This window comes from Alligator mississippiensis, chromosome 4, assembly GCF_030867095.1.
Source record: "Alligator mississippiensis isolate rAllMis1 chromosome 4, rAllMis1, whole genome shotgun sequence".
Classification (NCBI taxonomy): Eukaryota; Metazoa; Chordata; order Crocodylia; family Alligatoridae; genus Alligator; species Alligator mississippiensis.
The window spans coordinates 21,185,096-21,200,928 of NC_081827.1; the positions used below are offsets into that span (position 1 = coordinate 21,185,096).

Below are 15,833 nucleotides of genomic sequence, written 5' to 3' on the forward strand. Positions count from 1 at the left end.
GCATGTGGCTGCATTTCCAAAATCGGAAGTGAATTTATGTTCATTTGCTTATCAGTTCAATCTATGCAGCGTAGACTAACCTGTGAGGACTGAATAAATTCAGCCTCAGGCTTTTTAGCTGTCTGTACTTAGCCCCACTGATGTGTCCTAGGGCTAATGTAAGTGTTTGGAGGAAAGAACACTCTGGAGTTGTTCTTGTTTGTTTGCTGTTTCTGTTCATTGGAAAGGGATGTAATCTTTAATATATATGCCAAAAAAATTATGTTTTAATTTTGTGAATGGGGAAAAACCCTAAAGAAGTATAATGAAGTCTCCTTCTCAGAAAGAAGAAAAATAAAAGGTTGTATGGACACATAGAGAATTCCAGTTTAATAAGGAAATCTTAAAGCATATTTTTGGAAGTTTCAAGACCATTTTTATCCAAGTGCTATTGAACACAGTGGCAAATATTTTTTTTCCCCAGCATTGCCAGGATATTTTTAACATCTTAACTTATCTTAAACAGGGATAGAGTGTATAGATTTACATCTATGTTCCAAACGTGTTTCTACTAAAAACATGTCCTTTTCTACATAAGATATGAAAATTATCTATGAAACCAAATGAAACATTTTTTTTTTTCCAGCTTGCCAGGTAATCTAAATGATGCTTACATCAGCTACTGCTCTGATAACTCACTATGAGAAAGCCTGAGAGGGAATTTTGTTTTGACAGTAATACAATAATACATTTTGATGTCATATTTCAGAATGGATGAGTGCCACCTTGACTTTCTAACTTAAATGGTCCTATGAAATGGTCCTTTTTTCAGTGCATCAAAATTTGGGAAGAAGCGTGAACTTATTTTGGCTGCCTTATCTGCCTAGAGTTCTATAATATCTTATAATACTAGTGATATAGGGAATGGGATTAAAGGCATTTGGTTACAAGGGAAAAGAGGAACAACTACTTGACTACAATATCCATACCTGTCTTAAGTGCAAGACAGAAACAGTCAGCTGTGAAACTGAGTCAGCTAAGAGCTATGGTTCTACCAATAATAATCCAGATGTCAGTGATGTCAATGGAAATTTTTCCATTGATTGTAACTCATACTGAATCTGCCCCATTTTCTCCTTCATAGAGCTGTGTCTTGAAAATGTGCCCATTTTTCTTACAAAAAAATGCTTATGGTACCTTTTGTTTTTATAGGAATCAATTATTGCAGTCTTGCTTATGTCATCCTTCCCATTATAAACTCTGTAGGATCCATCAGATGTTCCATTATACTGTAAGACACAAGAACAGACAATAACAGTTTGAGTATTTTTGGTCCAAACGTTTCAATGAGACCTTATATGAATACATCTTTCTTTATTGTTTTTATTCTCAATGTCTTGCTGACTGTGCAAATGTCGGATGTAGGTTTTTCTCCTTATGAATTTTATTGGCATGGAGGTTGCAATGTTTGGAATAAACCATGATAATGATAACAGCAGAAGGGAACTCAGGATTTGATTCAGAAGAAAAGCCTGAACTTGCCTCGGCATGTGCATATCTGAACAGTCATATTAATTTAACTAAGATGGATGTCACTAAGTAAGCCATTTGCTTAAGAGATTTGCTGAATTGGGGCCCAAGGGCACACAGGCCTGGTTATGGGGGAAGATGGTGTAATGTTTTCTTCTTGCTTAAGCATCATCTGGGAAAGATTCCAATGAAGTGCTAAAGGACGTGCTAGAATGTGAATCTCTTCTCTTACCCACTGGTACTATCCCAGATGGCAGCTGATTAATCCATATGTTGCCATCTGCTTTGCATACTTGCTGAATATCTGTATTTCTTCCTGTTGCCACACAAAAGCATTCTGGCTACAGCAATGAGCTGCTCTCTCTTGTCCTACAGTTTTTCCTATGAAATATTTGTGTGGCTCAGACCTATACTCTAGTGCCTTTTTGTCTATTTGTTCCCTCCTACACACATGACTGTGCACTTCTGTAACAAAATGGAAGAAAGTGCATTCTCTTGTAGTGATCACAGGCTAGAACGCTACTGAGAAACTTCCTGACCCCCATTCTAAGTAAGTGTTATCACAGGCTGTATGCTTGAAATTAAGCCCATGTCCAAAGAGCCTCATATCTTCTGTGGAGAGCTATTGACTTCTGCGGGAGCCTGCAAGGAGGTAAGGGCATGTGTGTATGCATATTTTTGCAGGATTGGAACCATGGTCTTTGGGATGGGTTCTCTCAAGTACTTCCATTGATTTTATCTATTTGTTCCTTGTTTAACCCTCCTATGAGGTAATGCAAATATCTGTGTGTGAAGGGTTTTTTTTTTAAGAGGTACCATATCCTTACCCAGCAGGTCCCTTTCCACAGAATGTTAATTGAACATTTTCTCCTGGATCTTACTTACAGGGTAGAAGACACCAAGTGTTGAGTCCAGAGGGAAGGGGACTTTCTCCAAGAATGGATCCTTATAGCCCCACAGTATTTCTTTCACAGTTCTGTTCTGCAGCATGGCTGAATTGGAAGCCTTAATCCAAGTGTTTAGCAGTAATTGAATGAAAGTGTTTGTATACAGGGCAGGGGCAGCCTGAAATATTATAACAACAATGACAATAATAACAGTGGTAATTATAATTAGTATTAGTAGTAATAGTAGTGATAATAATAGTAATAATGATGATGATTCTAATATAATAAAAGCCTTACCACCTCTGTCTGTCTGTAATGCTCTGGGCCAACTGCATGTGCGAGGCCTTATGACAGCCAGCCAGACAGGCAGAGGTGGAGGTGGGGGCGGAGGCATTCGGGGCCAGGCCGTGCTCCCCACTGAGGGACACGTGGTGGTACCGCCTGTGTGGGGGGCATGGTGTGTGGCCATGCGGGGAGGGGTGCGACTGCAGGGTGCCATGGAGGGAGTGGGCAGGGGAGGCACAGGCAGTCCCTGCCAGCTGCAGCACACACACCCCTACCCATTCCCTGCACAGCACACTGTTACTGCGTGCCACTCCCCTCACCACACACTATGCCCCCCCACGTGGCTGCAATTCATGCCCACCGCCCCCCCCCCCCGCCCCCCATGATGGCAAGCCGGGAATGGGGAGCATGGTGCATGACAGGGTGCTGTGAGGGCAGTGGGCAGAGGGGAGTTGGCAGTGCCTGCTGACTGCAGCACGTGGCCATGGGGTGAAGCACACTTCCCATGCCCACCCCCTGTGCAGCACTATGCAGCCGTGCACCACACCCCCCCTGCACACCATACCATCTCTTAGGAGCACCCACTAGCTGCAGGTGATGGGCCATGCAGTGGGGGCAGGGTACATGGCTGCAGGGTGCTGTGCAGAGTGGGGCCACATGTGGGGAGCACCTGCTGGCTGCAGGCCACAGGGGAGGGACATAGCAAGGTGGGTGTGGTGCACACCTGAGGACAGCTCCCAGGGGAGATGGTGGGTGGGCACAGGCAGCGCCCGCCAGCTGCAGCATATGGCCACAGGGCGGGATGCCTTCCTCACGCCCACACCCTGAATGGCACTCTGTGGCCACACGCCATGCCACTCCCTGTGCCCCATGGCACCCCCCCACCCTGGAGTCTTCACCCGCTGTGACCACAGGGTGCACAGGGTGTGGGGAGGGGGATGCAGCCGCAGGGTCCTGTGAGTGGTGCGGGCATGGGGGGCATGGGTAGCACCTGCCAGCTATCCCCCCCTGCCTACTCCCTGTGCAGCTCCCTATGGATGCAGTCCTCTCCCCATGCACCACACTCTCCACACACCTTACCACGCCATGTGCCCACCACACAGCCACATGCCCCATCCCCCCATGTGCCCTGTGCCACAGCCATGGGCTACCCTGCCCCCTTCACAGCCTTGAGCCACACCCCATCATGTGCAGAGCAGCAGGGAAGGGGGTGGTGCAGGGCTGGACCCAGAGCAGCAGGGGGAGCAGGACATGACCCAGAGCAGTGGCGGGAGGGGCGGGGAGTGGGGCAAGACCCAGAGCAGCGGTGGGAGTGGTAGGAGCAGGGCTGGACCCGGAGCAGTGGGGGGAGGGCGTGGGCTAGACACTGGTCTCTGTCCCTGCCCCACCCTCCAAATTCATGATGGGCATTTTGCTAGTAGTACTAATAATAAAGATACACACAAATAATCTCATCATCATCATCATCAACAAGAACACTGTGGAAACACTCAATACCAAAAGCATAGAGATCTAATAATTTGTCCTAGTTGTCCCAGTTCAGTATAACTCCAAGACCACTACTTCTATTTCTCCATTACATTAAAATCTTCTAGTATAAATAGGAGGATTATGTGTCACTAAAATTTAAGCAAAACATCTGCTTAAAAACTGATGTTATGAAATGACCAATTACCACTAAAAAGCAACAACAACAATAGCATAGTACTTACATTTTGGGGGGTGAGATCTGATTTCCTTGGGGGTTTTAGACAAAAAAAATCCCTTTTTTTTGGAAAAAAATGTATCCTTTTTTCATTGGTTCTTATTCTAATTTAGAGATACACTGTCCTTTTAATACACAAACAGTTCAGGCAAACAAAAACAAGTAGAGAACTACTCTATGGATCAGGTCCCATGTTGCTTGGACAAAATACTTTTGTTAAAAAAACGGTGATCTCAATAGGACTGGTTGGCTCAGGGGAAAGGGTGGCCTCACCGGCACTAATTGGAACCATTGTTAGCAGCAGTGGCAGGGAGGCCAAGTATAGAATAGGCATGGGAGTTAGTCCAGCCTTTCCCTATAGAGCAAACTAAAGAGACTGGCCAAACACTGTGGAAAGACTATACTGTATGGTGAATGCTGCACCTTAGGTGGAGAAGACACTGTGGTCCTGAAGAGTTGCTATTCAATTTCATATTAAAAATGATCGGTGATCTCCTTTTGCCATATATCAATAAATCTGCAGGTTTCACTGCTAGCTCTGTGTTTTATTGATGGTGATCTGCCCCTCAGCCTCATTCTGTTTTGCACTCAGGCTGCTGGACATTATTCAGGAATCTTGAAGAGCCTTAAAGTGAATATAAAATATACCCACTGCCAAATCACATCACATTGGTCAAGTGGTCTTCTACAAAGGACTCCTACATAAATGAGAATCAGGTCCTCTCTATTCAGGCAGACAGAGCCCATCCTGCAGGTTTTTAACATGGATTGTGTTTATTTCTTTTTCCCATAATCTTTCAGTAGCCAAGTGGGGAAACTACTTACGACAACAGCCAGATTAATGCATGTAACAGTGTCATTTTCTGTCCCAGCTGACATAGTCGGTTCAAAGCGAGCAGTATTTGGCAGCATATAAGACACTGTGTGGTCAGGATTTTGAGTGATGTTTATTTTGGGTAAATATCGCACCCTTAAGATACAAAATAAGAATACAACATAGTTGGAAATTGGAAACATGAATATATCACTCTAGCTGATTTAAAAAAAATAATCAATTATATATTTTTATTTCAAACTCTCAAAAATAAAAGAACCAGCCACTTGTTATGATCACATTGTAAATTCCTCCCTTTTAGGCTAAATACACACAGTCAAAAAGCCTGAGGCTGAATCGATTCGATCCAGGCAGCTTCCTCTAAGCTGCATAGGTTGAACTGAAAACCAACTGAACTGATGATCAGTTTTAAACCAGAAATGGCAGGGGGAGGCCTGCACCGACTCAGGCTCATAGGTGGGGGGTGCTTCCAGCCTGCTAGCCATTGCCAGCCCAGCCAAATGTCCCTAGCGCCCTGCTGTCCCCCCACAGAAGATTAAAGAGCCCTCTGTCCAGGTGCTGGCCCACCTTGGGGGAGCCCCCCCAGGATGTTTCCCCTGGCCTGGGGACATGAGGGGAATTTCCCCCTCCCCTTCCCAGCTGCTGATTTCTTCAGCTGCTGCCATCAGAGGGAATGAGAAGCAATCCTCCAGCCAGGTGCCTGCCTGCACAGCCCAGCATGGGTGCAACAAGGAGCCCCAACCTTGGGGGGCTTCCTCCAAACCCAGCCCAGGATCCCCCAGCCCGGGGCAGCCCCAGGGAGCTGAGGGGAATTCTTCTCCTCCCAAACCCCAGAGCTGCTTGCCTCAGCTGCTGAGAGTCTCAGGCAGCACCAGGGATGGAGACAAATTCTCCTGCTCCTCTGCAGCCAGTTTTGCTTCAGCTGCTGTGAGTCTGAGGCAAAATCAGTGCAGGGGAGTGGAAGAATTTCCCTCTTCTTCCTGAGGCTGCCTGTGACTGGCATCAGCTGAATCAAGCAGCTCTGGGGTCTGGGAGGGGAAGAATTCCCCTCAGCTCCCTGGGGCTGCCCCGGGCTGGGGGATCCTGGGCTGGGGTGCAGGGAAGACTCCCAAGGGGGGATCCCCGGTGCCCACATACTGGGCTGCACAGGCAGGTATCTAGCCGGGAGGACTTCTTCTCCCTCTCTCCTGTGGCAGCCACTGAAGCAATCAGCATCTGGGATGGGAAGGGCAGCTGAGAGTCAAAAAGCCCCCACCACAGGGACTATCCCCATGGGGGACTATCCCCCACCACAGGGGAGGCCCCACATCCTGTGTAAACCCTAGCGAGGGAGGTCTGGGGATCTGTTCCCCTGCTCCCCTCGCAACCTCCCATCCTTATGGCAGGAACCAGGCTAAGGAGCAGGGGGGCAAAGCAGCCCCTACTCCACTGGAGCAGACCGCAAGCCCAGGGCTGCAAAATATACTGGGATGCTGAGGGACTGTGGGTTCATTTGAACCAGGAAGGGGTCTGGGATACAAGTTCCATAAACCAATTTGATCTAAATCAGTTAAGTCTGATTCTCCATCTGACCGGGTTTATCTTAAACCAGTTTTGGCCATTTTGAAAGCAGTTGATATGCACTGAACTTCTGTTCTGTTACAGGTTTAAACCAATGTCTAGTCATCTGTAACTTCTGTCCCTAGCCTTAAAGTACAGTGAGTATCTGTAAAAATGCAGTGTATTTGTAGCATATCTTTTGCTTCCGCAAAGATCTCCCTGTTCCTCGGTGAGCTATTTACCCACGATGTAATATTTCCCCACAAATTTTCCAATTCAACTTTCAATTGGTGAGCTAAATGAGCTGGGTTTCATCGTGTCATTTTTTTTAAGGTGCCCTGATTGGATTAAATTAATCATACTCAGAAGAGTCAGTCGAAGCTACTAGGATTTGTTTTCATAGGCCTTTTTTTAGATAAAATAATAGGAATTTGTTGCCAATATTTGGGAAGTGCTGACGTTTAGGTACTTGAGTAATTGAGATCCTTGAAAGGGCTGTTCAGAGGCTGCCTTACCCAGTAGGCATAAAGAGAACCACTTCCACTGCCAGGTTGCTTAGGATCACACTCAGCAGGAATCTCAGGTGCGGGGTCTCCTTGCCTGTCTGACCGATACAGTCTGACCTAGCAGTCATTGTAAATCTACTGGCCTTATTGGGCTTTGCACCCATGAAAGCTGGTGACTAGGGATTTCACAGCTAGTTGGCATGTACCTCATTTTACCCCATATTCTAATGCAGGGCTGTCCAAATGGTGGCCTCAGGCTGCATGCAGCCCTGTAGCTGTCTCCCACTGCCACATGGTGGCGATGGGCAGGGCATACACCTCTAGCACTGCCCAGGTAACAGGGGACACGGGAGTAGATATGGCAGGGGAGAGGGTGGTAATAGGCTGCTGGTACTGCCTACATGGCAAGGGGGATCCTGGGAGCATGCTCCCACTGTGTATGACCTGTGTGGCATACAGGCCCCTGGCCTAATCAAAATTGAGCAGCCCTGCCCTGTTGGCTAGGGCACTCACCAGAGAGGTTAGATCCTAGTTCTCAGACCCCCACTCACGTTTGAAGCAGGGAGTAAACAAGGTCTCCTATTTCCCAGGTGAGTTCCCTAACCATCTGCCTATTCAAGGATGCATTTCTCCCCATATCGCCTGTCGAGGAAAATTAAAAGAGCAAAATATCATTTTTGTAATTCTCATAATATAAAGCAAATTCAGGATTTTAGGGATTTTTCATGTTCAGGATTGTCAATAGTAATGCAAGCATGTGAGAAAGTGATGAAGCTTGGCTAAAAGCAGTGATATGTTATGTCTTAGCTTCATGTCAACCCAGGGTTCAAATAGGCATTTCTTACATAAAAAACACATTGTTTTGCACTAATTACTTAATGCGCCAGAGTTTTTTGCACCCAGGCAGAGCATTGACATGTGTGCCTGGTACCGTAATATGCTGAGCTGGCAGATCAACCCCAGTGGGCAACCTGGAGCTGCTCCACCCAGTTCAAGGTGCTAAGGAGGGGCTGGCTAGGGCACAAGGTTGCCCCCATGTTGAGACACACTGTGTCACAGCCAGCAGTGGAGCAGCTGGCTCATGCCCCAGCCAACCCTGGGCTGCCTGCTCCCCCATCTTGAGGCACGCTGCATCCCAGCTAGCCAAGGAATGGCTGACTGGTGTACTGGGTGCCTCAGCATAGGGAATCCATAGCGTGTGGAGACAGTGCCTCCACATTTGTCCTCATGTACGCGACTTTGGCATGCTTTGCACCATTGTTTCTTCTGTTTGTTTGTTTTTGGGGGGGGTGGGGGTTGGCTACCTGGAAATCTCAGTAGCAAATTTTGCCCCAGCATTGCAAATTAGCAGTACTACGCACAGTTTAACTTGCAATTCATGAGATTCGTGGTGCCACAGATTGTTTTGTGGAACCACCAGTTTCACATGCCTGTACATCTGGATGCAGCATATGAGTGCATTTACTCAATCTAGGCACCAGGATGCCAGACAGTTGTTGGTATATTCAGATTCTTGGGGGTTATATGAAAATATACCTTCTTGACTTACAAAGAAGATATTGCATTCAGAAGCATTTTCAATAAATTTACACTAGCCTGAATAGAAGATATAATGTATTAAAAGGGTCTGCATACCTATATGTGTAAGGCCCTTTTTGCTGGAGTATTGGCTGTGATCCATTCATCACCTCTGCTGGATTTTGCACATCAAAGATCCAAAATTGCCTGTAAACAGGACTTCCTGGCACAATCCAGTTTTCATAAGCAATTGTACCATTCTCAATAACAACTTCCTGTAAGGGCAAAATCAAAAACAGCATTAACCACAGCAAAAAATAAACCAATATGCTGATATCTGTATAGGTGGTGCATAATCTTTTATCAATCACAGGAAAAAATGCAATATGCAACAGTAAAACACCTGCAAACAAGTTGCAAAAGGCCATTTTTCATTCAGATGAGACCAGGGGCAACCACTGTTAGCAAACACTTGAAAATGTGGATCTTCCAACATGTAAATAAAGGCAGAATCTAGTCATTAGTATAAGTGACTTTTAATATAACCCCCCTTGAAATCCATAAGAACCTTCACTGAAGTGGAATAATTTTGTGAGAAATTACCAGTGTGACTATATTTTCTCCAGAAAAGTCTTCCTGTTCAGGATAGAATTCTTGGCCAAAATGAGACAGCCAGATACACCAACATCTTTATCGTTCAGATGCTCAGGTAAGATGCATTGTGCAGGTTCAAGACCATGGAGTTACACAAGTGGCTCAGCGGTTTGAAGCTACACCTCTGATAGTGCAAGTAATAACCCAACCAACAAGCTATTGGCTTTTTTGCAATGAGTCTCTTGCTTTGAATTTTCACAACTTTGTACACCCCTGGTTTTGTCCCTCTGAGGAATGGGCAATTTTTTTTAAGCCTTGAAAAGTTTTGCAGTGTAGAAAAATTATATCCCGCCAAGCTGTGAAGACTTTGTAACCATGTCCTGTGCAAAATTCATCAATTAAATTGCAGCTCACAAAGGAGCTTCAAACAGTAAAATGCTGGCATCAGGCCACAGAGCTCCAAAAAAAGAGGAGACGTGTCTATTAAAATTCTCCAGATTTTCTTTCCATCGCATTTTCGACTACTTCAGTTTGCTCAGCAAATGCCACAATTGCATAAAGGATGGTAACAATTAGGAGCGACTTCATTTAAAAGTGAATACGGTTGTCTTGGAGAGGCCTACATAAAGATGTAGCTTAAAATAGCTGCTTTGTTTAAGTCCAGCTCATGTGTATGTTAATTTGTAAATACAACGGTGACAGTTTAAAATACTGAATCTGCTGTTTGAATATCTGCAGCAATTTATATCTATGGATATTTGTGCAAAAGGGAACAGAAACCCAGAAAATTTGCTGACTTTTTAGCTCATGATCTTGCATTCAGCAAAATACATCTCCCACATTATTGTGCAATCCCCAAAAGTCCAGGAGCAAAGCTGATCAGGAAAAAAGATCAAGCTGTCATAATGCTATTTTGAAAGAAGGGTGATAACCCCATAGGAACTCAAGAATGCAGGACCTTAGTTCTCAGAGAGCCTTTTCAGAGGACAGGACTAAGGCTAATATGCTTGTACAGAGCTACTTGCTTTAATTTTCACAGGGAATTCTCCAGGTGAATGGGAAAAGGGAGCTTATGCAAAAGAGCTGCATGTCCCCCTGTATTAGTATGTAGTTGTTATCATCATCTGGTACTTGAGGAGGTCCATGAGTGGATTTGCAGTCCTTTCCAAAGACAGTAGGACCAGAGATATGTCAGAAAAAAGAGCATCCTTGTGGCAAAGGGATGGGTGATATCTTTTGGTGGTATCTCTACCTCCTTCTCTACCTTCTTAAGGAATCTAAGCAGCACCTATTGGTGCAAATCCAACTTGCTTTTGCAAGTCAGAACAAAATCTAAGGAGCTGCTACCTGAAAACTGGTTCTGCAGCTGCTACCAGAAAACTGATTCTCCAGCTATAGGAATCAGAACTCATGGTAGAGGTGATATCTTTTATTAGGACAACTAGATTTTTGCAAGAAAAAAAAATCTTTAATTTTTTCACAGAGTAGAAACATGATCTTATATTTCAACTTTTCTCTGAGCCTAATCTGCATATAAAATGAACTGTGCCAAACAGGAGATTTTACCACACCTTCAACTCTCTTATGAAATACAAAATTTAATTTCTACCCAGGAGAACTTTTACAATCTTTTGCCCAATGCCTGAAGAAGGGTGCTTGTTCCTGAAAGCTTGTAATGAAAGAAAAAATTATTTTGCAAAACTCTACTTGGTCTAATAAAAGATATCACCTCTACCATGGGTTCTGATTCCTTTTGCCTCTAGACCATTACAGCTACAACCTGGATACCATTCTCCAGCTATGGCATGCTAATATTCACACCTAATAAGAACTTTGCTCAGGGACACTTCATCTGGCTGATCTCTTCTGCTCTATAACGGAAGTGTAGAAGTTCTCATTTAGCCAGAACTGGCATTATCATTCTTGGGTGGGCCTGAAAAAGTTCCCTCCAAATATTTCATCTGTATGCTCCCATCCTTAGGCATAGAGTCAATTTTAAAGAGGATCAAAGAGATCATTGCTTGTAGCTTCCCCAGATGCAACTTACTTTATAACAATTCCAGGTCTTAACCTGCTGCTTCAGGAGAAGTAGCAAAGAGGTCTGCTGGGATCTGTGCCAGCTGTTAAATGTATCCAGGAAAATTTTCCAAACAAGATGAGAATTTGTGAATGCTACTGGCCTTCCAGGCATGGGGCAATTCTATGCACATTCTTTTCCAATTTAGAATAAATTCAGGAATGTTTTGCTAACCTTTTTATTACTTGTTGACTTACCCTCAATGAGAAATGTATTATCCCAACCTTTCAGAAGCAAGAACAAAGAATGATCGAGTGGTTTTGCCAAGGCCTGGTCTACACAGCTGTGGTGCCAGTATACCTGCTTCAGCTAGGGGTATGATTTTGTTACCAGAATTATTATACTGTTATTTGTACTGTTATATGATGATGATACCCCCAGGGAAGACATTCATATAATAACAGAAAAGAGCATAGGTCTAGTGGTATACCTTATACCAGTATACCTGCATCTGCTCTCAAACAGCTGGGCCACTTTAGTTAGGTTTAGTTAGGTTAGCATGATTGGCCTGGTACAGCGTGGCCCTGCATGAAGACAAGTTATAAGGCCAAGCAAGCCAAGTCTATACAATAAATGTACTGTGGTATCCAGGCAAGCTAAATAGCATAAGGGATGACCTAATTTCCTTGTCAATCGGCAGTACGACTTAGTCACCCCTAAGGACATGGCTCCCAGTTCCCTTTTTAGGAGGCAGCCTGAACAAAGCAAAACAACATGCTTGAAAACTGCTGCCAGACACAGTGCTTTAACTATATAGAAGTGACCAAAAGGACTACATTGGAGCTGGAATTAGATAGCCAGAGTTCTTTGTTTTCTATTCAGAAGATCATCTTGGCTTAACAGAGAATTCTTCAGTGAGCTAAAACAGGAAAAGGAAGCTTATAAGAAGTGGAAACTTGGACAATAAGGGAGGAGTATAAGAGTATTGCTCAGGCATGCAGGGATGGAATCATGAAAGCCAAAGTGCAATTGGAGTTGCAGCTAGCAGGGGACATGAAGGGTAACAAGAAGGGTTTCTACAATTATGTTAGTGACAAAAGGAAGATCTAGGGAAGTGTGGGTCTCTTACTAAATAGGGAAGGTAACCTAGTGACAAGATGCAGAAAAGGCTACAATAATGTATTTTTAACCGCAATCTTCACAGGCGAGGTCAGCTCCAAGACTACTGCACCTGGTAGTACAGTTTGGGGAGGAGGTGAGCAGCCAACAGTGGCAAAAGGACATAATGCATCCAAGGGTGCTGAGGGAGTTGGCCGATGTAATTACAGAGATGCTGGCCATCATCTTTGAAAAATCATGGAGATCAGAAGAGGTCCTAGATGATTGGAAAAGGGGAAATATAATGCCCATCTTTAAGAAAGGGAACAAGGAGGATCCAGGGAACTACAGACCAGTCAGCCTTACCTCAGTCCCTGGGAAAAATCATGGAGCAGGTCCTCAAGGAATCCATTCTAAGCATTTGGAGGAGAGTTGCTTAGGACCAGCCAGGTGATTAGAAGCAGCCAGCATGGACTCACTAAGAGCAAATCATGCCTGACCAACCTGATGGTCTTCTATGATTAGATGACTTGCTCTGTGGATATGGGGAAAGCAGTGGACATGATATACCTTGACTTCAGCAAGGCTTTTGATATGGTCTCCCACCACATTCTCTCAAGCAAGCTAAGGAAGTACAAACTCAAAGGGTAGTAGTCAAGGGCTCAATGTCTAGTTGGCAGCTGGTATCAAGTGGAGTGCCCCAGGGTTCATTCCTGGAGCTGGTTTTGTTTAATATCTTCATCAACAACCTGGAATATTGGATAAAGTGAACCCTCAGAAAGTTTGCAGATGACACCAAGGTGTCAGGCAGGGGTGGGGAGTAACAGATCTGCTGGAGGGTAGGGCTAGGATTCAGAAAGACCAGTACAGGCTGGGGACCAACTGGCTAAGCAGCGGCTCTGCAAAAAAGGACCTGGGGGTTACAGTGGGCAATAGGCTAGATATGAGCCAACAGTGTACCCTCGTTCCAAAGAAGTCTAGCGGCATACTGAGCTGCATTGGTAGAAGTGTTGCCCACAGGATGCTCTGAGCTCACCAGCTGATTGGGGCAGTGGCTGCCAGAGCCCCTGCTCTCTCATTCCAGAGCTGAATGAATGAGATGAATGATACTGCTATACTTACCCAACATGTTCTGGCTATTGGCTCTGGGTTAGGACAAGATACCTTGGGTTTGTAAGAAACTCAGTGCACTGTAAGCAACTGCCTGAATTTGCGGTGTACCAGTTACCCTGAATTAGCCCCTAGTTGGACCTCTTTTACTACACAATAAATGTGAGGTAACTAACTTCCTTATCAAAGGCACCTTAGCCTGAGGCTGAATCATTTCAATCTTCACAGGTTAGCCTAAACTGTATAGATTGAACAGATAAGCAAGTGAACAGACATTCACTTTTGTTTCCAGAAATGCAGCCACATGCCTGCACTGACCCAGATCAGAAGTGGGGGTGTTAAAGCATTTCTCTCTGCTTGGTTGGAGCAGACAGCTTGGGGCCAGGCTACCGTGCCCACCCTGAGAGGGGGAAAGGGGTTATGGGGGAGTTGCAAAGCATCCGGGGATGCTGGGGGACCATAAGTTAACTTGAACCTGGAGGGGGTCTGGGACAATAGTTCAATAAACTGATTTAACCTGAATTAGTTAAGGCTGATACTACATCTATCCAGGTTTATCTTAACCTGGTTCCAACCTTTTTGAAAGTAACTTATGAGCACTAAATTTCTGTTGTGTTACAGATTTGAACTTGTTTCCGATCACTTATACTGGTTTATGTGTAATTTATGTCCCTAGCCGGGCAGTTAGTGCAGGGTGATTCAGCACCATAGCTTACCACACCTAGGATTGTAGACAAGCTCTGTAGTGTTTACTGGCAGGTGGTTAGCAGAATGAATCAATCCTTCTGTGTTTGATTTTGCTTATTTTCCCTCACAGTAAAACTACAGGTGCCTTGTTTCAAGCAATGTTTTTTAGTAATCTCATTAGTTAATCATTCTATAATAAAAATGCACTTTTTTGGCAATGAAAGCAAAGTTATCTGTCCCGAAAAGCACTTACTGGTCTGTTCTCCGTTAAAGTACACATTAACTAGTTCTAATGGCACAGGTTTTGCTTACACTGTGCTGATTGTACTATTCTGTGCAGTATGCACTTTCACAAGATCAAGTTTGTCCCCGTTCAGAATAGGCCAGAGCTCTACTGAGATGAATGACACTATCAGCCCCTATTGATCTGGCCCAAGATATTTTATTCCTTTGGTATGTTAACTAGCAAAGATAAAATACAGGAAATGCTGAACACTAGAAGAAATATGATTTCACTGTATTGCTTTGCTTTACAAACAACTGAATGATATTGAAATAATGAAAACTTAGGGTGTTTATAGATGTGCTCCAGGAGATAGTTGGAGGGGGGTGGGGGCACTTTAATTAGCTCAGTTCTGAGAGCCACACTAATTAAATGAGCCCAGAGCATCACATGTATCAGCATCTCCATGCTACAAAATGGTGGTGGAGTGCTTTGAACTAAAGCTCATCTTCTCCAAAGCTCAGCTTTAGTTTAAAGCACCCCACCACCATTTTTCAGTGCAGAGATGCTGATACACATAACACTGGAGTCTGCTGGAGAGGTAATAACCATATTCTGACGTGCTCTGGCATGCTGTAATTACTGATTTAAGAATTGCTGATTTGTGAATATTGCTGACCAGGTTGTCAGAAGATTTTAGTACCTCAGAATGTCAAAATTTCCACGTTGATTATCTCAGTTTGTGCTTAAGTGACCACTGGTATATCTAGGTTTTTGGTTGTAGCTGTATTGATCTAAGGCCATAGGCAAGCAGGTTCTTTGGATAGATGTGATATCTTTTATTAGACAACTGAGTAGTTGGAAAAAAGTTCTTAGCAAGCTTTTTTTCATATCCCACAGACATTTTCTGTCCATGAACATGAAAATTGCTCTTTGAGATCAATGGAAAGTCAACACTAAGGCCTGAGTTGACACTGAAGAATTAGGGTGTTATTACTGTGTTTTTGAAAAAAGACAGACAAGTATGGCCATATCCTCTTTTTGCATTTGCTACTGTATATGGGAAGTAATTTCTTCCCAAACAACACAAGAGAAAGTTGAATTGGACCAGAGAGGGCCAGTAGCAATGTGTATAATAAAGCTTTTGAGTACAGTAATTACTATAGTTCATAAAGTATGTGGCTTATTATGCCATATCAACTTTGATATGAGGCTTTTACCTTGATAAGAAAGTGGGACACACAATTGCTGAGCTGTTTTAACACTAAAGCAGGCTAACAGCATTTACCTAAAACCTGCTACCTTTTTCAGCAGGAGCTG

General features: G+C 44.2%; 1 protein-coding gene across 7 annotated transcripts in view; it reads right to left on the bottom strand.

The window, feature by feature from the left end:
* The window catches only part of CD36 (CD36 molecule), a 55,231-nt gene that overhangs the window by 21,690 nt on the left and 17,708 nt on the right, over positions 1–15,833 (bottom strand). For all 7 annotated transcript variants that reach the window (XM_006260161.4, XM_014606484.3, XM_019487519.2 and 4 more), the window contains 4 exons: positions 8,902–9,059; positions 5,212–5,356; positions 2,395–2,574; positions 1,177–1,268 (listed from right to left, as the gene is read on the bottom strand). In XM_006260161.4, the coding sequence (XP_006260223.1) occupies positions 1,177–1,268; positions 2,395–2,574; positions 5,212–5,356; positions 8,902–9,059 (575 nt within the window). The remainder of the gene's footprint in view (positions 1–1,176; positions 1,269–2,394; positions 2,575–5,211; positions 5,357–8,901; positions 9,060–15,833) is intronic.